Source organism: Rhinopithecus roxellana, chromosome 6 (assembly GCF_007565055.1).
Source record: "Rhinopithecus roxellana isolate Shanxi Qingling chromosome 6, ASM756505v1, whole genome shotgun sequence".
NCBI classification, from domain to species: Eukaryota; Metazoa; Chordata; class Mammalia; order Primates; family Cercopithecidae; genus Rhinopithecus; species Rhinopithecus roxellana.
This window is the reverse complement of record NC_044554.1, coordinates 1601929-1628176: the sequence shown is the minus strand read 5'-3', so window position 1 is coordinate 1628176 and position 26248 is coordinate 1601929. Positions and strand designations below refer to the sequence as shown.

The following is a 26248-nucleotide window of genomic DNA, read 5'->3' as shown; positions in this document are numbered from 1 at the left end:
GCCAAAAATAAATCACAACTGCAAACCCGGGAGGCAGGCCAAGGCTCCGCAGGGACAGGGCATGGGGCCGAGTATCACTGGGGGGGACCTCTGGTGGAGGATGAGGGAAGCTCGGGTGGCCTGAGACCGGGCCAGACAGGATGTATTGATCCTCCCTCTGGAGCTCCCTTGGCCTCCAGGACCAGAGAACGTAAATCCAGCCTTGTGTGGAGGGCACTTGCCTCACTGGGAGCAATTTTGATTTCCCTGTATGCTGACAGCACTGCCCTGGAGGCTTTCTCAGTGAACGACTGCAGCAGCTGACTGCCCTGGCTGTCCCAGGGACATTTAGGGACAGTGTGCATGATTACCCTATATAATGCAGACCCGTACAGATTAGGGAGGCCAGGTGCAGTGGTGAAGGGGTGGCCTACCCCTCCACACCTGTGGGCGTTTCTCCTTAGGTGGAACGAGAGACTTGAGAATATAAATGAGACACAGAGACAAAGTATAGATAAAGAAAAAGTGGGCCTAGGGGACCAGCGCTCAGCATACAGAGGACCAACGCCAGCACCGGTCTCTGAGTTCCCTAGTATTTATTGATAATTATCTGTACCATCTTAAAGATAAGGGAGTGGCAGGATAATAGGATCATCGTAGGGAGAAAATCAGCAGTAAGACATATGAATAAAGATCTCTGTGACATGAATAAGTTTAAAGGAAAATGCTGTGCCTTGAGATGCATATGCAAACATCTCCATAAACCTTTTAGCAGCATTGCTCCAGCAAGTCCCACCTTTTGCTGTAAGGCGGTTTTCTCCTATCTCAGTAAAGAGAGTATACAATCGGGTTTTACATGGAGATATTCCATTGCCCAGATGCTTTTCTCTATCTCAACTGCCAACAACCGCCAAAAGGCCTTCTTTCCTCTTATACTAGTCCTCCTCAGCACAGACCCTTCACGGGTGTCAGGCTGGGGGACGATCAGGTCTTTCCCTTCCCACGAGGCCATATTTCAGACTATCACATGGGGAGAAACCTTGGACAATACCTAGCTTTCCTAGGCAGAGGTCCCTGCAACCTTTGGCAGTGTACGTGTCCCTGGGTACTTGAGATTAAGAGAATGTGCTGACTTTTAACCAGCAAGCTGCCTTCAGGCACTTGTTTAACAAAGGCACATCCTGCACAGCCCAAAATCCATTAAACCTTGATTCACCACAGCACACGTCTCTTGCAAGGACAAGGTTGGGGGTAGGGTCACAGATTAACAGCATCTCAAATACAGAACAAAATGGAGTCTCTTATGTCTACTTCTTTTATATAGACACAGTAACAGTCTGATCTTTCTTTTCCCCACACAGTGGCTCACACTCAGCGCTTTGGGAGACCAAGGCAGGAGGATTGTTTAAGTCCAAGAGTTTGACAGCAGCCTGGGCAACAAAGTGAGACCCTGGCTCTACAAAAAAATTAAAAAATTAGCCAGGTGTGGTGGCACACACCTGTGGTCCCAGCTACTCATGCGGCTCAGTGTGGAGGATCACTTGAGCCTGGGAGGTCAAGGCTTCAGTGAGCTATGATCATGCCACTGCACTCCAGCCTTAGCAACAGAGCCTCAGTCTCAATCAATCAATCAATCAATCAAAAAGGGACTTTCCCCTGCAGGAATCCACCTCTGATCTACCCTCCATAATTTCATCTAAAAAACCTTCCTTTAAGGCCAGGCACGGTGGCTCACGCCTGTAATCCCAGCACTTTGGGAGGCCAAGGTGGGTGGATCACCTGAAGTCAGGAGTTTGAGACTATCCTGGACAACATGACGAAACCATATCTCTACCAAGAATATAAAAATTAGCCAGGCATGGTAGTGAGCACCTGTAATCCCAGCTACTCAGGAGGCTGAGGCGGGAGAATCACTTAAACCTGGAAAGCAGAAGTTGCAGTGAGCCAAAGTCATGCCACTACACTCCAGCCACGGTGACAAAGCGAGACCCTGTCTCAAAACAAAAAAGAAAAAGCAAAAAATCTTCCTTTAATCTTACATCAGATGTGTGGGTTTTAAAAATTATTTATGTGTTTTATTTGTTTTATTTTATTGAGACGGAATCTTGCTCTGTGGCCTGCGCTGGAAGGCAGTGGTGTGATCTCAGCTCACTGCAACCTCTGCCTCCCGGGTTCAAGCGGTTCTCCTGCCTCAGTCTCCCATGTAGCTGGGATTACAGGCGCCCGCCACCACATCCAGAAATTTTTGTATTTTTAGTACAGATGGGGTTTCGCCATGTTGGCCAGGATGGTCTTGAACTCCTGACCTCAGGTGATCTGCCCGCCTCGGCCTCCCAAAGTGCTGAGACTATAGGCATGAGCCACCACACCCAGCCTATTTTATTTTTTTGAGATGGAGTCTCACTCTGTTGCCCAGGCTGGAGTGCAGTGGTACAATCTTGGCACACTGCAACCTCCACCTCCGGGGTTCAAGTGATTCTCCTGCTTCAGCCTCCCGAGTAGCTGGGATTATAGGCGCAAGCCACCAAGCCGGGCTAATTTTTGAATTTTTTTTTTTTTTTTTGGAAACAGTTTCACTCTTGTTGCCCAGGCTGGAGTGCAATGGCGTGATCTCGGCTCACTGCAACCTCTGCCTTTCGGGTTCAAGCAATTCTCCTGCCTCAGTCTCCCAAGTAGCTGGGATTACAGGTATGTGCCACCACACCTGGCTAATTTTGTATTTTTAGTAGAGACGGGGTTTCTCCATGTTGGTCAGGCTGGTCTTGAACTCCTGACCTCAGGTGATTCGCCTGCCTTGACCTCCCAAAGTGCTGGGATTACAGGTTTCAGCCACCACACCTGGCTGTTTTTAATTTTGTATGTATTTTTAATTTTTAAAATAAAGATGGGAGCCAGGGGCGGTGGCTCACACCTGTAATCCCAGCACTTTGGGAGGCTGAGATGGGCGGATCACCTGAGGTCAGGAGTTCGAGGCCAGCCTGGCCAACATGGTGAAACCCCCATCTCTAATAAAAATACAAAAATTAGACTGGGCGTGGTGGCTCACGCCTGTAATCCCAGCACTCTGGGAGGCCAAGGCAGGCAGATCACGAGGTCAGGAGATTGAGACCATCGTGGCTAACACGGCGAAACCCCATCTCTACTAACAATACAAAAATTAGCTGGGCGTAGCAGTGGGCGCCTGTAGTCGCAGCTACTCAGGAGGCTGAGGCAGGAGAATGGTATGAACCCGGGAGGCAGAGCTGTACTCCAGCCTGGGCGACAGAGCCAGACTCTGTCTCAAAAAACAAACAAACAAAAAACAAAAATTAGTCTGGCGTGGTGGTGGGTGCCTGTAGTCCCAGGTATTCTGGACACTGAAGCAGGAGAATCGCTTGAACACAGGAGGCAGAGGTTGCAGTGAGCCGAGATCGTGCCACTGCACTCCAGCCTGGGCGACAGAGCAAGACTCTGTCTCAAAATAAATAAATAAATAAATAAATAATAAAAAATAAATAAATAAAAATAAAAAAATAAAATAAAATAACAAAAGAGATGGGGGTCTCACGATGTTGCCCTGACAGGTCTCAAAGTTCTGGGTTCAAGCAATCCTCCTGTTTTGGTCCTCCCAAAGTGCTGGGATTACAGGCGTGAGAAACCACACTCGACCACAGATACCTAATTGATACACATTTTATAAAGCACTTCATAGTTTCACTTGGTCCACAAAACCCTGGTATTAAGCCAATTTTAGAGACAGTGTGACTTGGTCAAAGTCGCCAAGTAGGTGAGTTGGAGAGCCTAGATTACCGTGGATGTTGTGGGCACCAGCATTTCCTTATAATGCTGACCATCTGGCTGGGTGTGGTGGCTCACATCTGCAATCCCAGCACTTTGGGAGGCTGAGGTAGGCAGATCATGAGGTCAGGAGATCGAGACCATCCTGTCCAACATGGTGAAACCCTGTCTCTACTAAAAATACAAAAATTAACTGGGCACGGTGGCGCATGCCTGTAATCCCAACTACTCGGGAAGCTGAGGCAGGTGAATTGCTTGAACCCAGGAGGCATTGCAGTGAGCCGAGATCGCACCACTGAACTCCAGTCTGGCGACAGAGCTAAACTCCATCTCAATAATAATAATAATAATAATAATAATGCTGACCATCTATTTCTTTCACTTTGGGGAAAATTTTTGTTGAATTGTTTACATACAAAAGAGCTGAAAAAGACTTTAGGGTATGAGTGCTAAGCATAAAAGCCTCCAACTTACATTGAAACACAAGTTCTGCAAGGTTTAAAATACCTGGAACTCTTTAACTTACTGTTTTCTCTTTTGTTTTGCTTTTTAGACAGGTCTTGCTCTGTTGCCCAGGCTGGAGTGCAGTGGCGCAAACATGGCTCACTACAGTCTTGACCTCTTGGACTCAAGAGAGCCTCTTGCCTCAGGCTCCTGAATAGCTGGGACCACAAGCGGACACCACCATGGCCAGCAATTGTTTTTTCTTTTTTTTTTGAGATGGAGTTTCGCTCTTATAGCCCAGGCTGGAGTGCAATGGCACAATCGTGGCTCACTGTAACCTCTGCCTCCCGGGTTCAAGCGATTCTCCTGCCTCAGCCTCCTGCGTAGCTGGGATTACAGGCGTGCGTCACCACGCCTGGCTTTTTTTTTTTTTTTTTTTTTTAGTAGAGATGGGGTTTCACCATGTTGGACAGGCTGGGCTTGAACTCCTGACCTCAGGTGATCTGCCCGCCTCGGCTTCCGAAAGTACTGGGATCACAGGCGTGAGTCATCGTGCCAGGCCTAATTTACTACCTTTTTTTTTTTTTAAACAAGAGTCTCGCTCTAGTCACCTAGGCTGGAGTGCAGTAGCACGATCCTGGCTCACTGCAACCTCTGCCTTCAGGGTTCAAGCAGTTCTCCTTGCCTTGGCCTCTTTGAGTAGCTGAGACTACAGGCGTGTGCCATCAGGCCTGGCAAATTTTTTTTTTTTTTTTTTTTTGAGACAGAGTTTTGCTCTGTCGCCCAGGCTGGAGTGCAGTGGCGCAATCTCGTCTCACTGCAACCTCTGCTTCCCAGGTTCAAGCAATTCCCCTGCCTCAGCCTCCCAAGTAGCTGGGATTACAGGCACCCACCACCATGCCCTGCTAATTTTTGTATTTTTTGTAGAGATGAGATTTCACTATGTTAGCTAGGCTGGTCTCGAACTCCTGACCTCAGGTGATCCGCCCTCCTCAGCCTCCCAACGTGCTGGGATTACAGGCATGAGCCACCACGCCCGGCCTAATTTACCGTTAATAGACCTATTTTCTTCCTCACATTTCTAAGCTACAGATTTGACTCTTGCTGGCTTATGTTATCTTCAGGTGATTGGTTCCAAGGCTTCTATGGATAACAAAAATCCACAGATGCTCAAGTCCCTTATATAAAATGCCACATTATTTGCAATATAACCTATGCATATCCTGCTGTATACTTTAAATAACTTCTAGATTACTTATAATACCTAGTATAATGCAAACATGATATAAATTGTTGTTAACACTGTATTGTTTAGGGAATGACAAGGAAAATAGTCTACATGTTTCCTACAGAAATGACCCTGAATTTTTTCAAAAAAAAATTATTTTGAGACAGGGTCTCACTCTGGGCTGGTGTTCCGTGGCGTGATCATAGCTCACAGCAATCTTGAACTGGGCTTCCGCGATCCCCCGACCTCGGCCTCCCTAGTGGCTGGGACTACAGGTGCATGCTACTGCACCTGGCTGATTAATTTTTGTTGGGATGTCACTTTGTTGCACAGGCTTCAAATATTCTCAATCCTCGACTGGCTGAATCGATGGACGCGGAACTCAGGGAATTGGCGCACTAACTGGACAATCAATGAATGCATCACAAAATCCTTTCTGACCTTAGGGCAAAAGGCCAGTGCCCCTAAAGGATTATTCCACACCTTTCTCCTTGTAACAATGACTCCTACCAGGGAAAGGCAAGGCCAGTCGCGCTTGCATTTTGTCACTTGTTCATTTCTCTTTGATTCAATGTATTTGAATCACCACTACACCTGGACACAAGGGACATCTGAGTATTAACACTACAGACTCACAGAAGTCCCAAGCATCCAGGAAAACGAGTAGAAGTGTCTTCTATAAACCTAGGAGGGAATATGCTGGGGGACTGGCCAGGAGTGAACTCTGCTGAGGCCCTCTTTCTGAAAGAGTCTCTTTCAGGAACTGAATGTTTAGGCACTCCAGGAACACAGCTGATAGGAGGCGAGACGCAACTGGTTAATTCCCTCAATTACCAGCATCTCACTCACCTGGCAGTGATGCAGGGCTCTGAAATTCAGAGAAAAATCAGAAAACAGAACCTACGGAGGCCGGGTGTGGTGGCTCATGCCTATAATCCCAGCACTTTGGGAGGCCGAGGCGGGTGGATCACCTGAGGTTGAGTTCTATACCAGCCTGGTCAACATAGTGAAACCGTCTCTGCTGCTCACTTTGGGGGGAAAAAAAAAGACCTGCTGATCCTTTTGTAGTTGATGACTGGGTTTTCACGCTCATGGATTAAGTGTGCCTCCCTCAAAACTGGTTACATTGACACATTACCCATCTGACATGAAAAAGTGGCCTACTCCAAACTGAATTCCATCCCCTTAAAGTTCTTCCCTAGCACGGAGTGGGGGATGGCAGCCTGAGTGTTTTAAGAGGAGGCTACAACACCTTAAGCAGAAGAAATGCACCTTCAGGGGAACTGCACATATTAAGACTGCTTTTTTATCTTCAATCTGGGTATCCAAGGGAGAAGGGAGAGAATACAGTCACCGGTTTAGTTACAGCTTATGGTTAGGGCCAGTAAAGTCCCTTCCTCATCCCTCTTTTCCACTTATCACTAGAGACAGAAACTAAGAACCATGACTCCAGGCTGCTAAAAGCCTAAAGCAAAAGAAAATAGAACAAAAGGTGGGTTGCACAAGCTTGCTTGTCAACAGTAGAGGAATAGCGACATGCAGTGCTGACCTGGCCACAGGGAACCGACCCCAAATAGACCTAGTCCTGTTTCCTTTATCATTCACCTGATTAAAACAATGTATTTTTTTTTTCTTGAGACAGTCTTGCTCTGTCACCTCGGCTGGAGTGCAGTGGCATGGTCTCGGTTGACTGCAACCTCTGCCTCCCGAGTTCAAGCGATTCTCCAGCCTCAGCCTCCCAAGTAGCTGGGATTCCACAGGCATCTGCCCAGCATGCCCGGCTTAAAACAGTATTTTAAGCAGTTTCCTACTACTGCTCAGCTTAATTCCAGACCCACAGCACCTGGAACCTTTGAATTGCAGAACATGTTGTTGGTGAGTGAGTTACTCCTTATATAACCCCTCAGGGAGCTGTCAGATCTGGAAGGATGCTAATTGTTTTTTTTTGAGACGGAGTCCCGCTCTATTGCCCAGGCTGGAGTGCAGTGGCACAATCTTGGCTCACTGCAAGCTCCACCTCTTCGGTTCACGCCATTCTCCTGCTTCAGCCTCCCGAGTAGCTGGGACTACAGGTGCCTGCCACCATGCCCGGTTAATTTCTTATATTTTTAGTAGAGACGGGGTTTCACCGTGTTAGCCAGGATGGTCTCAATCTCCTGACCTCATGATCCCCCATCTTGGCCTCCCAAAGTGCTGGGATTACATGTGTGAGCCACCACGCCTGGCTGATGATGCTAATTTCATAACCAGAGACTATAGACTAAATGAACCACATCTTGGAAGAAAATGACTTTATTCTAATTAACTCACAAAGAATAAAATCATAACAGCTAGTTTAAGGAGGTAACACATTTTGCCCAGTCCCAAATTCTACAGAGTAGGAACACGCCCCCTTCCATTTCAGTTCTGAAGCAAGGAAGCTAGGAATGACAGGAGAGGTTTAACTGATGGTTACACTTTATACCTTCACTATCAATTCTATTTTTACACTAAATTAACTTAAGATATGAGAGCTGATTTTCCATCTCTCCAGGTTGAACTTCTTGATTAGGCCAATCCTGCAAACAGAAAAGATTAAGTTAGAAGAGTGCTGGCTTCATATACTCAACAGAACAGAAGGCTTCCAAATTATGAAAGCAGCGACAAAAGGCCAAGGCTATGGCTTTTTTTTTTTTTTTTTTGATAAAAAATAGAGATGAGGTCTTGCTATGTTGCCCAGGCTGGTCTCGAACTCCTGGGCTCAAGCAATCCTCCCACCTTGACCTTCCAGAGTGCTGGGTTCCACCAAGGTTATGGTTTTGTTTGTAAGCTACTGAAGGCATCCTACGACTAACAACACACCCTAAATCTCAAGAGTTCCCCTGAGGAACTTAATTAACTCCTTTCACTCAATGAGGTACAGATACCAGGTATCAGTCTTTTTGTCTATTCCCGAATTTTGGTGACAACAGAATCTAATTTTATATTCACGGCCTTAAGGATAGGAGGTCACTCACATCCAGTAATCACAGTAAGATCTGGCATACTGATTTATACCTTCTTCTTTTTTTTCTTTTAAATTTGAGACGGAGTCTCGTACTGTTACCCAGGCTGGAGTGCAGTGGCAGGATCTTGGCTCACTGCAACCTCTGCCTCCTGGGTTTAAGCGATTCTCCTGCCTCAGCCTCCTGAGTAGCTGGGATTACAGGTGCCTGCCACCACATCCAGCTAATTTTTGTATATTTAATACACACAGGGTTTTGCCATGTTGGCCAGGCTGGTCTCAAACTCCTGACATCAGGTGATCCACCCGTCTTGGTCTCCCAAAGTGCTGGGATTACAAGTGTGAGCCACTGCGCCTGGCCTATACCTTCTAAAGGAAGAAGAAAACTCAGAAAATGACTAATAAAAATGACTAGAAACCTCTGGCCCAGTTGTTAGGAGTTAATTCTAGAGAAATTTCAACAAAGTTTTGTCTAATTTATTAATTTATTAAACACAGATTCTCCTAAGTTTTACAGGATCCAGGAGTTCCACTGTGAATTAAGCTGATGTAAATTGGACAAATCACCTACCGTTTGCAAGTCGGCACTGTTTCAGCACCTCACTGAAACCCTCACAGAGCTTGATGTCACCCTGGTTCTGGGCACACTCCAGAAACTGTTTGATCTCATAGAAGCAAGGCTGCTGCTGCTGTGCCGGCTGGGTTCCCTGCGGCTCCTGTGAAGGCAAAACATTCAACATTGCTGAGAAAGAAAATCATACGTATGCCTAGACAATGAAGAGTATCCATCCTCTTTGAGGTTAACGGAAAATGGAACTAGCACCAGATGCAAATTAAAGTTTCCATCTATTAACATGGAAAGTGAAAACATTTAAATCTTCATTTAGTTAAAAAATATTTTAGGCCGAACGTGGTGGGTCACACCTGTAATTCCAACACTTTGGGAGGCGAGGCCGAGGAGGGTGAATCACTTGAGGTCAGGAGTTCGAGACCAGCCTGGCCAATATGGTGAAACCCCGTCTCTACTAAATATACAAAAATGTAATCCCAGCTACTTGGGAGGCTGAGGCAGGGGAATCGCTTGAACCAGGGAGGTGGAGCCTGGGCAACAGAGCAAGACTCCACTTCCAAAAAAGAAAAAATTAAATAAATATTTTTAGTAAAGACAGGGTCGCGCTATGTTGCCCAACCTGATCTCAAACTTCTGGGCTCAAGCAATCCCCTCACTTCAGCCTCCCAATGTGCTGGAATTATAGGCATAAGTCTCTGTGCTCAGTCAAAAGTGAAAATATTTAAAAGCAGACAGCCAACAGCTTTAACAAAATTCCAATTATAACCAGAAAGATTCATAAAGATGCAAATAAACAAGAATTGTTATCTTGTGAAGCTTCAGGGAGGAAAAATGGCAGTATTATAGAAAAATGGATGGAGCAGTTTCAAGCACACCAGAAATACAAAAGTATATACACCTATGCTCATTAGACTAGAAAACCCATAAACATCAGAAAGATGGGTAATGGCAAATATCAGGTAAAAGAGCACAGAGCTATGCAAGATTTTTGATTCGTTAACTAAGATCAAGACAGGGTTAGTAGGAAGTGTCACTGGGATGAAATATTCAAAGGGAAAAGTGGTTGTTTTTACAGTGAGTCAAGTGGACTGTTACAAGTCTACTCCTTGGGAAGAAGTACAATTTGTACAGTACTTGTTGGTGCTGGCCTAAGACAATAACTCAACGGCCAAATGTGGCTTTAAAACCCATTGTCTATTAACAGCACAGTGGGTTCTAAAATCAAAGACAAGTGCTATACATAAGGAACTTACAAACATCTGGGTTTTCTCATAGAATCCACCCATGGAAGGGAAATGCTGCCTAAATTCCCACCTGGTAAGTGATGTCAGGCCTTGCAGGCTCAGCATTACTTCCTCCACTGAAGCCCCCAGTAATGGCATGACCCAGTGTGTGTCCCACAGCAGAGCCCACGGCCACGCCAGCTGCAGTGGTTGCCATCTGGGCCATCAGACCTGGCTGCCGGGGTGCAGCAGCAGAAGAGCCAACTGCAGATGGGGGTGCCGCTGCTGGTGGCTGAGCGACAGGTACCGGTCTGGGTGCAGCTCTCATCTGAGGTGCCCGGCTATGAAAGAAAAGAACAAAATATATCAAATTCCCAATTCCAACCAGTTTTGGAAATTGTCAACTTAAAATAACTTACATATTAAAATGGACCTCAAGATTTTCATTTCAAATTATTTACATCATTTTATCTCTTCAATTTTTTTTTTTTTTTTTTTTGGAGACAGAGCTTCGCTCTTGTTGCCCAGGCTGGAGTGCAATGGCGCAATCTCAGCTCACTGCAACCTCTGCCTCCCAGACTCAAGCGATTCTCTTGCCTCAGCCTTCCAAGTAGCTGGGATACAGGCACCCGCCACCACGTCTGGCTAATTTTTTGTATTTTTAGTAGAGATGGAGTTTTACCATGTTAGCCAGGCTGGTCTCAAACTCCTGACCTCAAGTGATCCACCTGCCTGGGCCTCCCAAAGTGTTGGGATTACAGGTGTGAGCCACCACCCCTGGCCACTTTAATCTTTTCTTATAATAGTAATAGCCTAGGACAAACTAGTTTTTCCTGCTTTTTTGCAACCATTTCCATGTATTCACATAGCCCATAGTATCTTTAAAGACATATCCAATATGTCATAAGAAATATAGACTATTAAAAGTTAGAAAGATTCTTACGGAATTCATTCATTCAAGTATTAGGTTAACTACAAGGTGCTGGTAACAAAACTGTGAACAAGAGACAAAAATCTCTGCATTCATAGAGTTTACATTTTATTGAGGGATCAAATAACTAAAAACAGGCTGTGGAGTGGTGGTTCTTGTCTATAATCCCAGTGATTAGGGAAGTGGAGGCGAAAGGATCATTTGAGGCCAGGACTTTGAGACCAGCCAGAGCCACATAATGAGACCCTGTCTCTACTAAAATATAAAATAGAACAAAGTCGCCAGGTGTGGTGCACAGGTGGCGCACGCCTGTAGTTCCAGCTACTCTGGAGGCTGAGGTGAAAGAATAGCTTGAGCCCAGGAAGTCAAGGCTGCAGTTAGCCATGATTACGTCACTCACTACAGCCTGAGTTAGAGTTAGCCTCTGACTCAAAATATAAATAAATATTCTAATTAAGACCTAAAGATGGTCAACTGGGGAAATAATCTGGTCCAATTCCTTCATTTTACACATTAGAAAATAAGACTGGCGAAAGTGACTCGTCTGAACTATTTTTTTTTTTTTTTGAGACGGAGTCTTACTCTGTGGCCCGGGCTGGAGTGCAGTGGCAGGATCTCAGCTCACTGCAAGCTCCGCCTCCCGGGTTTACGCCATTCTCCTGCCTCAGCCTCCCGAGTAGCTGGGACTACAGGCGCCCGCCACCTCGCCCGGCTAGTTTTTTATATTTTTTAGTAAAGACGGGGTTTCACCATGTTAGCCAGGATGGTCTCGATCTCTTGACTTCGTGATCCGCCCGTCTCGGCCTTCCAAAGTGCTGGGATTACAGGCTTGAGCCACCGCGCCCGGCCATCGTCTGAACTATTATACCAAAAGCAACTTCAACTATTCCTCATCTGTTCAACGTTCAGATGCTTTCAACAATTTTGAGACCCCCTTCTTAAATAACAAAAGACTAATTATGTCCTGCATGTATTTAAACATCTTCATACGTATCACGCTCCCTCTGACCATTTCCGGATCACTTCCTTGGGTGCTCTTTTCCCCCAAATCAGGCTAGGTCAAAGGTTATGCCTTCCTACCACCTGGCCATAACGTTATGCCTTTCCCGTTGTTTGGATAGGAAGCTTTTTCTGTAAGTGAATTCCCTCCGCACACTCCCCTAACACACGTTTTACGCTCCATCTACCCCGGCCTGGCCGAGGCGAGCCCACGCCGCAGCCGGCCTTGGTTCGCCCCCGCCCGTGGCCTCCCTCTGCGTCATTGCCCCAGTAGGGTCCTGACGGCCACGCTTCGGTCTCAAACCCCGTGATGGTCTCACCTGGCCGGAGGGGCCATGCGGGAGGTGCGGCTTCGGCTTCCACGCGGCATCCTAGGTACGCGACAGCTCGACCTCTGGACCTGTAACAACCCGCGAAGAGCTAAACGACTTCTGAGAAGACCGGAAGACAGGAGGCGGAGCTGGCCTTAACGCGCAACCAACCAGCACACAGGCAGAGGACTTCCGTTCTCCGACGTCTCTGCGGCCTGAAGGTCACTGGAAGAGCAGGACGTCACGGGGACGCCTCGTCCTTCGCGACCGACGTCATGAACTTGGCGCCAAGATCTTTAAAACCTGGAAGTTCCTGTGGTTGGTCCGCAAACCTTGTCCTCCGGTCCTCGCATCAGACTACTTAGCATTTTGCTTCCTAGCGCAGCTGGACCATCGCTGCTTCCTTCCAACATTTGCATTAAATCCAACCTTAAGAGTGCCTCACATCTCTGGCTGGATTGCCAGGGGACCTTGGGCAGATTGCTTAGCCTTTCTGAGCATTCAGTTATAAGGGCAAATATTTTTGGAGGCACAGTGTGGACGCGTAGTATGAACTGAATGAAAGAAATAGTTTTCGTCAAGAATCGACAGAGTTGAGTTAGTTCTATTTGGTATTTCTTGTCTGTGGATCCAGTCAGCAAAAGTTAAATTCAGGCAGCAATAATGTTTTACATTTGTGTATTACTATTTTCAGTTCCTTTTCGTATGTATTACAGAATTTGCGTCCAGAATTGGGATAGTAACCATACACTGGTAAATTCAACAAAAATTTACTGAGTGGCTAGCTAGGTTCTGGAGATACTTAACCAAATCAGATGAGATTCTACCTTCACGAAATTTCAAGGAGGGGAGACACAAACGCCTATGTAAATCAGGTGGTGGTGACATGAAAAGCGAGGAAGGAGACTGGAAATTAAGAGGTTATGCAAGGCGGGGGTCATTTGAACTGAGTCCTGGAAGAGGTAGGGGGAAGCAAGCCATGTGTTTATGAAGGATAAGAACATTACAGGAAGAGAGAACAGCATTTGCAAAGGCCCCAAGGATCTGTGCTTTAGTGATACTTGGTGTGAAATGCTTTTTTTTTTTTTTTTTTGGAAATGTAGTCTCGCTCTGTCTCCCAGGCTGGAGTGCAGTGGTGCGTTCTGCGTTCTGGACTCACTGCAGCCTCCACCTCCCGGATTCAAGCGATTCTGCCTCAGCCTTCCAAGTAGTTGGAATTACAGGTGCACATCAACACCCCTGGCTTATTTTTTATTTTAGTGGAAACAGGGTTTCACCATGTTGGTCAGGCTGGTCTCGAACTCTTGACCTCAGGTGATCCACCCACCTCGGCCTCCAAGTGCTAGGATTACAGGCATGAGCCACCAGGCCCAGCCTGAAATGCTTTCAACAGTTACATTAAGCATCGCTAAAGTAAGGGGAAATTTGACTAGTGGCATTTCATAATGGGCTCATGGGAAAGTACCTAGGTTGGCAGTGAGGTTTATTGAGGAGAGGAAGCAGAGATGGAACCCCCATTTCTGCTTGATGTCAATCAGAAATTTCTCCCTTCCACCAGAGGAAGCGGAGTTTTATTTATTTATTTATTTATTTATTTATTTTTGAGATGGAGTCTCGCGCCCAGGCTGGAGTGCAGTGGCCGGATCTCAGCTCACTGCAAGCTCCGCCTCCTGGGTTTACGCCATTCTTCTGCCTCAGCCTCCCGAGTAGCTGGGACTACAGGCGCCCGCCAAATCGCCCGGCTAGTTTTTTGTATTTTTTGGTAGAGACGGGGTTTCACCGTGTTAGCCAGGATGGTCTCGATCTCCTGACCGCGTGATCCGCCCGTCTCGGCCTCCCAAAGTGCTGGGATTACAGGCTTGAGCCACCGCGCCTGGCCGGAAGTGGAGTTTTAAAACAGCCTTCCCATGTCCCAGCAACAGCAGAATGTACTTGGAACTAAAGGGTGAATAATGTGGGAGCTAAGCTATGAGGATGCCAAGGCAAAAGAATGATATAATGGGCTCTGGGGATTTGGAGGGATGTGCTAGGGGGATAAGGGATAAAAGACTACACTGTTCAGTACGGTGTACACTGCTCGGGTGACGGGTGTATCAAAACCTCAGAAATCACCACTAAATAACTTTTCTATGTAACCAAACACCACCTGTTCCCCCAAAACTATTGAAATAAAAAAAATAAAAGATTGTTCGAACAAAAAAAGGGTGAATAATACAAAAACCTTTTGTAAAAAACAAAGCTTTATTATTACATAACTTCTTAAAGGAATGAATGCTTCACAAATAATACGACTTTTTACTTACTTTTAGATAATTCATAAGCAGAGATGAAGAAAATGAGTCTTACATAGGATACATCCTGGCACAAGAAGAGTTTAGAGTGAGGAGAACTTTGGACAATTTAAGACAGAAAGGAATCCAGACCAGAACAGACACAATTTTACTCAAATGTGGCTAAGTCATTCATTCCTAAATTGAAAGAATATTAGATGTTCATACAAAGTTATTTTGTGTTGGTAAGGGATTGGAGAAAACCCAAATTCCTGCCAATAGAAAATTGGTTAAAAAAATAATGGCAGGCCGGGTGCGGTGGCTCACACCTGTAATCCCAGCACTTTGGGAGGCCGAGGCAGGCGGATCACAAGGTCAACAGATCGAGACCATCCTGGCTAACATGGTGAAACCTGTCTCTAGTAAAAATACAAAAATTAGACGGGCGTGGGGGCGCGTGCCTGTAGTCCCAGCTGCTTGGGAGGCTGAGGCAGGAGAGTGGCGTGATCCTGGGAGGCAGAGGTTGCAGTGAGCCAAGATTGCACCACTGCATTCCAGCCTGGGCGACAGAGCAAGACTCCATCTCAAAAAAAAAAAAAAAAAAAAAAAAAAAAAAAAAAAAAAAAAAAGGTATATTCACATAATAGGCAACTATAAAAAAAGAATGAGGAATCTTCTCTGTATATTGATATGAAATGATTTCCAAAATAAACTACAAGTGATAAAAAAGCAAGGGACAGAATTGAGTACAGTGTGCTATTATTTGTGTAAAACAGAACAAAAAGATCATATTGTATATGCATAAAATATCTGAAGTTGATAACACTGGTTGCCTTTAGGCAGTGGGACTGGGTGTCTGTGGTGGGGGTAGGGGCATTCAATAGCTTTTGGATTTTGAAGCAGTTAATGCATTCTATCCAAAAAACAAATTAAGAAAAAGTTAATTAAAACAAAGAACAAAAAACTCAGAATTGAAAATACCAGAATTCTGCTACATATCATTTATAGTTTGCTGAGACAGATGTGTGAAGTTCACTCTGTTTTTTTGAGATGGCGTTTCGCTCTTGTTGCCCAGGTGCGATGTTGGCTTGCTACAACCTCCGCCTCACAGGTTCAAGCAATTCTCCTGCCTCAGCCTCCCAAGTAGCTGGGATTACAGGTGTGCACCAGCATACCCGACTAATTTTGTATTTTTAGTAGAGATGGGATTTCACCATGTTGGTTAGGCTAGTCTCAAACTCCTGACCTCAAGTGATCCACCTGCCTCGGCCTCCCAAAGTACTAGAATTACAAGTGTGAGCCACTGTGCCTGGCCAGTTCACTCTTTAGTAAAATTTCTATAGCAACTTCTCATTCCATAGTGATTTCAGTCACTCTCAACAAATTTACTTATAGTTATCAATATTTGAACTTTTGCAGGTGTTATCATAGATATGACATTGGCTGAATGGATTCTTGAATATTGTAGTAAACCTTCTGCTCAAATTAGGTAACAGGCATTTGAAGTTTTAAAATTATGCAAACTGTGTCCCAGAAATTTTACTTCTAGGAATTTAAGAAACTGTCATGATTGTACCAATAAATGTGTTGTAGGGATGTTCATTTAACAAAATGTATAATACAGGGAAAACTTGTAAACAACCTAAGTGTCCTATAATAGAATTTGTTAAATAAGTTACGATACATACATATGATGAAATGTATGCAGCCATGAAAAAATGTTATGAGGGGCTGGGCACAGTGGCTCAAATCTGTAATCCCAGCCCTTTAGGGAGCCGAGGTGGGCAGATCACTTGAGGTCAGGAGTTTGAGACTAGCCTGGCCAACATGGTGAAACCCCATCTCTACTAAAAATACAAAAAATTAGCTGGGTGTGGTGGCTCATGCTTGTAATCCCAGCTACTTGGGAGGCTAAGGCAGGAGAATTGCTTGAACCGAGGAGGCAGAGGTTGCAGTAAGCTGAGATTGCAACATTGCACTCCAGCCTGGGCGACAAGAAGGAAACTCTGTCTCAAGAAAAAAAAAAAATTAGGAAAGAATATTTGATATGAAAGGTATTTTTACAATACATACATTGCGTGAAAGAGCAGATTACATGATAGTACACAGTATATTTATATTTTGAGAAAGTAAATATATATTTTGAATATTGGAATTATATATATCCAACTAATAATGTTATCCATTGAGTCATGGAATTATAAGTGATTTTTTTTTTTTTTTTTTGCTTGTCCCTATTTTCCAGTTTTTCTACAGTGACCATACTTGCAATAATTAAACATAGCATGGTAGTTTAAAATATGTCCACAAATTGATACTCTCTTCAAAAGGTGGAGCCCAGTCCCTGTCCCCTTGAGTGTGGGCTGGGTTGCCTAATTCCCTTCTGACAGATAGTAAAACCAAAAGTGATGGTTTGCAACTTTGGAAACTACATCATAAAAGGTACTGTGGCTTCATCCTTGTTCACTGTTTGATTACTCACTTGGGAAAACCAGCTGTCACACCATGACAGCTAAGCAGCCTGTAGAGAGGCTCATGTGACAGAAACTGAGCCCTCAGGTCAGCAGTCACATAAGTGAGCCACCTTGGAAATAGGCGTTAGGTGACTGCAGTCTCAGTAGACAGCTTGACTGCAATGTCATGAGACACCCTGAGACCAAATGACCCAGCTATGCCACTCCAGAATTCCTGACCCACAGAAATGGAGATCCTAAGTATTTTTTTATATTTGTTTATTTTTGAGACAGAGTCTCACTCTGTCACCCAGGCTGGAGTACGGTGGTGTGATCTCGGTTCACTGCAACCTCTGCCTCACGGGGTTAAGTGATTCTCCTGACTCAGCCTCCTGAGTAGCTGGGACCACAGGTGTGCACCACCACACCTGGCTAATTTTTGCATTTTCTGTAGAGATGGAATCTCACAATGTTGCCCAGCCTGGTCTTGAACTCCTGGACTCAAGTGATCTGCCCACCTCAGCCTCCCAAACTGTTGGGATTACAGGCATGAGCCACTGGGCCCGGCCCTAAGTATTTATTTTAAGTCACTAGGTTTGGAGTAGTTTGTTACATAGCAGTAGATAAGTAATACACATATTTCCTACAGTGACCACATTTATAATTTAAATTTAATTAAAAAGGTCAGGCACAGTGTCTCATGCCTATAATCCCAGCACTTTGGGAGGCTGAGTCTGGAAGATCGCTTGAGCCCAGGAGTTTGAGACCAGCCTGGGCAACATGGCACAACCCCTCCTTTACAAAATACAAAAAAAATTAGCTGGGTGTGGTGGTGTGTGCCTGTGGTCTCAGATACTTGGGAGACTATGATGGGAGAATCACTTGAGTCCAGGAAGCTGAGGCTGCAGTGAGCTGTGACTGTGCAACTGTACTGTAGCCTGCGACACAGAGTGAGACTCTGTCTTAAAAAAAAAAGTGTTTTTGGCCAGGGGCGGTGGCTCATGCCTGTAATCCCAGCACTTTGGGAGGCCGAGGGGGGCAGATTACAAGTTCAAGAGATCAAGACTATACTGGCCAACATGGTGAAACCCTATCTCTACTAAAAATACAAAAATTACCTGGGTGTGGTGGCACGCACCTGTAGTCCCAGCTACTTGAGAGGCTGAGGCAGGAGAATCACTTGAACCCGGTAGGCAGAGGTTGCAGTGAGCCGAGATCATGCCACTGCACTCCAGCTCATTTGTTTTAATTAAAAAGTTCTAGTATCTAAATGAGCAAAATCACCAGGTGCAGTTGATCACACCTGTAATCCCAGCACTTTGGGGTATAGAGGTGGGAAGATCATCTGAGGTCAGGAGTTTGAGACCAGCCTGCTGTGAGCAGAGATTGCACCACTGCACTCCAGCCTGGGAGACAGAGTGAGACCCCATCTCAGAAAAAAACAAAAAAAAAAACAAAAAAAACCCAAAAACCCAAACAAAAAAAAAAAAACAACAAATGCAGTTGAAAAGAACAGCATCAGCCAGGCACAGTGGCTCACGCCTGTAATCCCAGCATTTTGGGAGGCTGAGGGTGAAGGATGGCTGAGCCCAAGAGTTTAAGACCAGCCTGGGCAACATGGTGAAAACCTGTCTCTACAAAAAATACAAAAGTTAGCCAAGCGTGGTAGCATGTACTTGTAGTCCCAACTACTTGGCAGGCTGAGGCGGAAGGATTGCTTGAGCCTGGGAGGTCGAGGCTGAAGTGAGCCATGATTGCACCACCACACTCCAGCCTGGGCAACAGAGCAAGACCCTGTCTCAACAAACAAACGAACAAACAAAAAACACGTAAAAACAAAACAGAACAGAATCATTTCCTTATCGTTAGTTTGAAGGAAGTGAATTGCCTGTAAAAGTTTAGTGTGAGGCCAGGCATGATGGCTCATTCCTGTAATCCCAGTGCTTTGGGAGGCAGAAATGGATTGTCTGGGCCCAAGAGGTTGAGGCTGGTGTTTGTGCCACTGCACACCAGAAGCCTGGGCAACAGAGCTTGCCCCCGTCTCAGGAGAACAAAACATGGTTTACCACAACCAACAGGACAATTCTGGATAAAACTACATATGAAATATTTACTGCTGTGCTCAACAAAGTAGTATAGAGGCCAAGGGCAAAAGTCCTGGGGTCAGGCTACCTGGTCTGCTATCTAATTAGCTGTGTCATCTTTGGAAAGGTATTTGAACTCTCTGTGCCTTAGAATCCCTTTTCTAAAATGTGGGCTGGGCACAGTAGTTCATGCCTGTAATCCCAGCACTTTGGGAGGCTGAGGTAGGTAGATCATCTGAGGTCAGGAGTTTGAGACCAGCCTGGCCAACAAGGTGAAACCTGGTCTTTATGAAAAATACAAAAATTAGCCAGGCATGGTTGTGGGCACCTGTAATCCCAGCTACTTGGGAGGCTGAGTCTGGAGAATTGCTTGAAACCAGGAAGCAGAGGTTGCAGTGAGCCAAGTTCATGCCACTGCACTCCAGCTTGGACAACAGAGCAAGACACTGTCTCAAAAAAAAAAAAAAAATGTGGATAGCAGCATCTACCTCAAAGAATTGTTGTGGGATCAATAGTGTGGAGAACCTAGCAACTATAAAAAAAAAGTTTCAGGACCCCATATAAATTTGTCACACCAAGGGGGAAGTTACACCCTGATTGAGTCACATAGCATGTTTGTAACTTCTGGTTCTTAAATTATAATTTATTCTTTCCTTCTTTTCTTTTTTTTTTTTTTTTTTTTTTGAGGCAGAGTCTCGCTCTGTCGCCCGGACTGGAGTACAGTGGCCGGATCTCAGCTCACTGCAAGCTCCGCCTCCCGGGTTTACGCCATTCTCCTGCCTCAGCCTCCTGAGGAGCTGGGACTACAGGCGCCCGCCACCTCGCCCGGCTAGTTTTTGTATTTTTAGTAGAGACGGGGTTTCACCGTGTTAGCCAGGATGGTCTCGATCTCCTGACCTCGTGATCTGCCCGTCTCGGCCTCCCAAAGTGCTGGGATTACAGGCTTGAGCCACCGCGCCCAGCCTCTTTCCTTATTTTCATACTGTAAATGACTATGAGAGAGCAGAGACTAGTCCTCCTCGCCTTCCAATCACTCATCTTTGTTAGAGATTAACTGTCTCCTTTATTGTTCTGTACCTAACTCACACCAGATGGCACAAAAGACCCCATGACTTACATATTCAGTGTGAAAGGTTAAACACACCTTTCCCGGAAAAAAGACCACCTCATCTGGGTGCAGTCACTCATGCCTGTAATCCCAGCACTTTGAGAGGCTGAGGTAAGTGGATCTCTTAAGCCCAGGAGTTTGAGACCGGCCTAGGCAATGTGGCAAAACCCCGTCTCTACAAAAAATACAAAAATTAATTGGGTGTGTTGGTGCGCGCCTGTAGTCCCAGCTACTAGGGATGCTGAGGTGGGAGGATGGCTTGAGCCTGAGAGGTTGAGGCTGTAGTGAGCTGCTATGGTGCCCCTGCACTCCAGCCTGGGTGACAGAGTGAAAGAAAGACCACCTGGACTAATCAGATTAACTATGTATTAACCCTTAAATGGAGATATGCTTTAATTCGGCTAAGCTTCTCTAAACTTTGTAAGTGATCCCAAACTTCTAAGCCTCGGAACACTGACTTCCACTCTTCCGTATCTGTGCTTCCCAGGTGGCCCTCCTAAAACTCTGTGCATGAATAAATTCCCTTTAGATTCTGACCCTTTTGATTATTTGAGATTGGCACGCCATGCAATATACATTATAATATGCAAATATTAACCTTCAGAGTAGTCTATGACATTTAGGTAGAAACCTTTTTTTTTTTTTTTTGAGATGTAGTCTTGCTCTGTCGCCCAGGCTGTAGCACAGTGGCATCATCTTGGCTCGCTGCAACCTTGGCCTTCCAGGTTCAAACAATTCTCCTGACTCAGGCTCCCGAGTAGCTGGGATACAGGCACCCACTACCACGTCCGGCTAATTTTTGTATTTTTAGTAGAGATGGGGTTTTGCCATGTTTGCCAGGTTGGTCTTGAACTCCTGACCTCAGGTGACCTGGCTGCCTCAGCCTCCCAAAGTGCTGGGATTACAGGAGTGAACTACTTAGTGTACTCCTAAACTACATTTAGGTAGAAATCTTACACATATTCCTATCTGTAGTCTCTCTCTGCTTATCTTTGTGACCTTTTCCTTACAGATAAGAACAAATCATTTGTGGACTTGAAAAGAGTTACCATAGTAACTGAAAAAAAACCAGGAGAGTTAAAATGCCATTCTTGCTGCTCTCTTTTAATTAATAAACCCTCAAAAGGCTAATCCACTTGGACACTACTTAATTAACAATCAAGTAAGGAAAAGATATGGAAGCAGTAAACTTAAGTGACAGGGAAAAGTTCTGTTGACCAAACATGGATTCTCTCCTCCTCAGAAACAAGTTACAGTTGGAGTTACAGAAAATACTTTGAACAGGTCCTTCGGTATCCTGTAGGAAATCAGACAAAAACACAGGTCAGTTACTTTTTTTGTTTTTCTCTTTTTGACACAGGGTATCACTTTGTCTCCCAGACTGGAGTGAAGTGGGGGATCATGGCTCACTGCAGCTTCAACCACCTGGATTCAAGCAATCCTGCCGCCTCAGCCATGCAAGTAGGGGACTACAAGCTCGCGACACCACGCCCAGCTAATTTTTTTGTATTTTTGTAGCAACGTGGTTTCACCATGTTGACCAGGCCAGTCTGGAGCTAAAGCGATCCGCCCGCCTGGGCCTCCCAAAGTGCTGGTATTACAGGCCTGAGCCACTGGGCCCAGCCCAATTACTTTCTTCAGTCTGAGCATGAGCACCGGAAGAACAGCTCTTTCTTGCATATTTTTTTTTTAGAGACAGGGTCTCCCTGTCACCCAGGCTGGAGAGCAGTGGCGCAATCTTGGCTCACTGAAACCTCAACCTCCCGGGCTCGATCGCACACACACACACATATATATATATAGTATATATATGTATTTTTGACGGAGTCTCTCTCTGTCGCCTGGCTGGAGTGCAGTGGCACGATCTCGGCTAACTGCAACCTCCACCTCCCGGGTTCAAGCGATTCCCGTGCCTCAGCCTCCCAAGTCGCTGGGACTACAGGCGGGCGCCACAATTGCCGGCTTTTTAAATACATATTTTAGTAGAGATGGGGTTTCATCATGTTGGCCAGGATGGTCTCGATCCCCTAACCTCGTGATCCGCCCGCCTCGGCCTCCCAAAGTGTTGGGATTACAGGCGTGAGCCACCGCACCCAGCTATCAATCGCTTATATTTTTAAAAAGATGTTGTCTTCGTTTCCTAGCCCCTTCTACCCACCTCCGAAGTTCCAAAGGCTTTAATGCTATTGCAACGGCCGTCAGAGGCCAAGCTGGCGGGTGCAGTTCCCTAATGCAGCTCCCTCAGAGGCAGCCGATTCTGCCTAGGGCGAGCAGCGTCGCACGATGGGGGGACGCTACCAGGGTCCCCGGGCCCTGGTTGGGGGAGGTGTTGGGCGCCCTTACCCAGGCTCAGGTGGGGCGAGTGCGCAGCCAGGTCTGCAGCTGGCGCTGGCGGCGCTTGCGCTGGCCATTGAGGAGCTTCTGCAGGACCTTGCGCTCGTGCCCGCCAGGTGCAGGCCGATTGGTGCGCAGCGCCTGCTCGCGCCGAGTGCGGCCCTTGCTGCGCCCGGCCCCTGAGGCAGGGAAGTCGCGCAGGTAGTAGTAGTCCAGGCAGTCATAAAGCTCCTCCTCATTGCTTATGGGTGGTGGCTGCCGGGCCAGAGCCTGCAGACGTGGAAGGGCCCGCTCTGCGGCCGCTGCCATCCTGCCCAGCGCCTGTGGCCACCCGTGGCCACCCGCCCGTGTCTGGGCGCTCCTGGAAGATCCAGCAGCCCCGCCTCGAGTTCCGATGGGCTCCGCTTGTGAAGCGGGGGGTGCCTTCGGCGGCGTCATAGAGGCGGACCTTCGAGGACGTCACAGTGGCGGTGCAGTGCCTAGAGCAGGGCTGTCTTTTCCTTGGAGTGGAGCCTGGTAATCCGGACATCCCCGCCAGGTCCTGTAGGTTGCTGGAGAAGGGTAGTTGACAAACTCCAACTCAGCACAGGGTTTATGTTGGTCAAAAATAGGAAACTATGTTTATGCGCGGCAGAGGCGGGAGGATCCCTTCAGGCCAGGCGATCAAGAGCAGCCTGGGCAACACGGTGCGACCCCATCTCTGAAGTCCCACCTCAGCCCCCCAGCTACTTGAACCCTAAGGTTCAAGGCTTCAGTGAGCTATGATCCCACCACAGCACTGCAGTCTGCGAGACTGAGGTAAATTCTGTCTAAAAAAAAAAAAAAGAAAACTATCCAAGTGTGCAACAGGGAGGGACTGCTTAAAGAAAACATGAGGCTGGCTGGGCCCTGTAATCCCAGCATTTTGGGAGGCCGAGGCGGGAGGATGGATGGCTTGGGCTCAGGAGTTCGAGACCAGCCTGGGCAACAGGATGAAACCCCGTCCCTACAAAAGATACAAAAATTAGCCGGAAGTGGTGCACGCCTGGCCTAATTTTTGTATTTTTTTGTAGAGACAGGGGTCTCGCTATGTTGCCCAGGCCGGTTTCGAACTCCTGGGTTCAAGCGATCTTCTCACCTTGGCCTTTAGAGTTGTTGGGATTATAGCAGTGAGCCACCACACCCTTCCTGGGTTAGGCTATTTAGTAACATAAGAAAGTGTGGTGGCTCACGCCTGTAATCCCGGTACTTTGGGAGGCCAAGGCCAGTGGATCACCTGAGGTCAGCAGTTCAAGACCATCCTGGCCCATGTGGGGAAACCTGGTCTCTACAAAAAAATGCAAAAATTAGCTGTGTGTGGTGGCACATGCCTGTAATCCCAGCTACTCAGGAAGCTGAGACGGGAGAATTGCTTGAGCCCAGGAGGTGGAGGTTGCAGTGAGCCGAGGTTGCACCACTGCATCCCAGCCTGGGCGACAGAGGGGGACTCCAGAGTTTGAGACCAGCCTGGGCAATGTAGTGAAACCTTGTCTCTGCAAAACAGACAAAAAAAGCCAGGTGTACCTGCGTCCACCTGTGGCCCCAGCTACTTAGGAGGCTGAGGCAGGAGGATCACTTGAGGCCAGGAACTCAAGGCTGCAGTGAGCTATGATCATCCCACTGCTCTCCATCCCCAGCAATAGAATGAGACCATGTCTCTAGATAGCTAGCTAGATAACTGATACGTAGTTTTCTGTTGGAAATTTTTTTCCTAGATTCGAACATGTTTTTCTATTCAACACATCAGCATTTTACAGTGTTATTAGTTGTTAATATGATTCTGTTTTTCTGAAATACAGTATCCTTCACAAGCAGTTTTGTCTTTCAAAGTACATAGATAGGTCCTCAAGTGAATTTGTCTGATGTTGGTGACCTTGGTACCATTTTCTCCAATTGACTGGAATAGTCAGTCAATAATTTCAGGTCACCGTTGGCCTTAAAGAAGAGCCCAAAGGCAGTAAGCAAGGGTGTTGGTGTCCAGTCACCTTCTAGAAGCATTTTTACCTTCCCTTAATGTTTCCCTTGATGAACATAGAAGTACTGTATGTAGAATTGACCCAATGCTGCCGTGGCAACTTTGTATATTAGGCCAAATTTACATTTCTTGCTTTTATGAGAGGCACCCTGGTAGGCTAGTGGAGTTACACACGCAGTCTGATCTCAGCTGCACTGTCCAGAGATGCAACATGGTCCAATCAAATAACATTCTCTGATCCTGTTTCTTTAGCTGTTAAATAAGAATAATAATTATATCCATCTAAAAGGACAGCTTAGTGTATCTGAGTGGTCTTTTATTTTCTATGAAACTGTCTTTAACATAGTAATTGTTTTAATTGCAATACCACATTTGTGTTTTGTTTTTGAGATGGAGTCTATTTTTTTTTTTTTTTGAGATGGAGTCTTGCTGTTGTCGCCCAGGCTGGAGTGCAGTGGCACGATCTTGGCTCAGTGCAATGCCCGCCTCTTAGGTTCAAGTGATTCTCCTGCCTCAGCCTCCCGAGAAGCTGGGATTATAGGCGCCCACCACCACACCTGGATAATTTTTTTTTTTTTTTTTTAGTAGAGATGGAGTTTCATCATGTTGCCCATGCTGGTCTCAAACTTCTGACCTTAAGTGATCCACACGCCCTGACCTCCCAAAGTGCTAGGATTATAGTTGTGAGGCACTGAGCCCAGCCTCTTTTTACATACAAATTTCTTGGTTGGGCATGGTGGCTCACGCCTGTAATCCCAGCACTTTGGGAGGCCAAGGTGGGAGGATCACCTGAGGTCAGGAAGCATTTATTATGTATTTATATGCCCGATATTATGTGAAGCACTTTTACTATCTTCTTTACCACTTTACTATCTTATCAAATCTTCAGGATAGATTTTATCAAATCTTCAGGATAGATCTTCAGTTCTTGTGACTACAAGAGGATACTAAGGCTCTGACAGGAGAAGACATGTGGCCAGCCTGTGTCCCCAGAGCCTATGATCTTACCATTAGGTTACAGTGCTTCTAGGGAGCACATGTTGTGAGGTTTTTGGCATAAGCTATTAAAACGTAGGAGAAACACTAAGAAAACCTTAAGTACATAACTAAAAATATTATGGAAATATGGACATGTTATCGAGTTCATCAGCAAATTTACTCTAATTCTAGATTTTCATTGAGGGATATGTTATACTACTCATGATGAAGAAAAAAATGTTCAAGTATATTAATATAAATACCATCAATATGGTTTATCATGTTTAAATGTTCATTTAAAGCAATTCAGTTAAAATTCTGCATCTCATACAATATTATAGCTTGCTAGATTGCAAAGTAAATAGTCATCCAAATAAAAACACCAAAGCACATGATGTTTTTCACTGGTTTTTGCTATTTTTAGGTGAGCATTTGATGTATACCAACAGATAATAACATATTGCTAATTTCTTTCATCGTCATATAAAGGTGGGTTCAGGATGGAATAGCATAAGGGCAAAGAAGAATTTGAAATCTAACATCAGTTCAGTGATGCATCAGGATAAAAGTAGAGGCCGGGCA

At 45.9% G+C, this 26248-nt stretch overlaps 2 protein-coding genes and 1 pseudogene across 2 annotated transcripts; 1 reads left to right on the top strand and 2 right to left on the bottom strand.

Moving 5' to 3' along the window:
• The first annotated feature begins 6484 nt into the window (after positions 1 to 6484).
• LOC115898518 lies at positions 6485 to 6576 on the top strand (annotated as a pseudogene).
• A 1127-nt stretch (positions 6577 to 7703) lies between these two features.
• On the bottom strand, positions 7704 to 12719 carry CHCHD2 (coiled-coil-helix-coiled-coil-helix domain containing 2). Its single transcript, XM_010380529.2, has 4 exons — positions 12456 to 12719; positions 10297 to 10546; positions 8983 to 9127; positions 7704 to 7986 (listed from the first exon to the last, which is right to left on the bottom strand). Exons 1-4 carry the CDS (start codon positions 12503 to 12505, stop codon positions 7976 to 7978), a joined length of 456 nt encoding a protein of 151 aa, XP_010378831.1. The 5' UTR covers positions 12506 to 12719; the 3' UTR covers positions 7704 to 7975.
• Positions 12720 to 21432: 8713 nt separating this feature from the next.
• On the bottom strand, positions 21433 to 23116 carry NUPR2 (nuclear protein 2, transcriptional regulator). The gene is made up of 2 exons (XM_010380528.2): positions 22705 to 23116; positions 21433 to 21658 (listed from the first exon to the last, which is right to left on the bottom strand). Exon 1 carries the CDS (start codon positions 23002 to 23004, stop codon positions 22711 to 22713), a length of 294 nt encoding a protein of 97 aa, XP_010378830.1. The 5' UTR covers positions 23005 to 23116; the 3' UTR covers positions 21433 to 21658; positions 22705 to 22710.
• Between the last annotated feature and the right edge of the window lie 3132 nt (positions 23117 to 26248).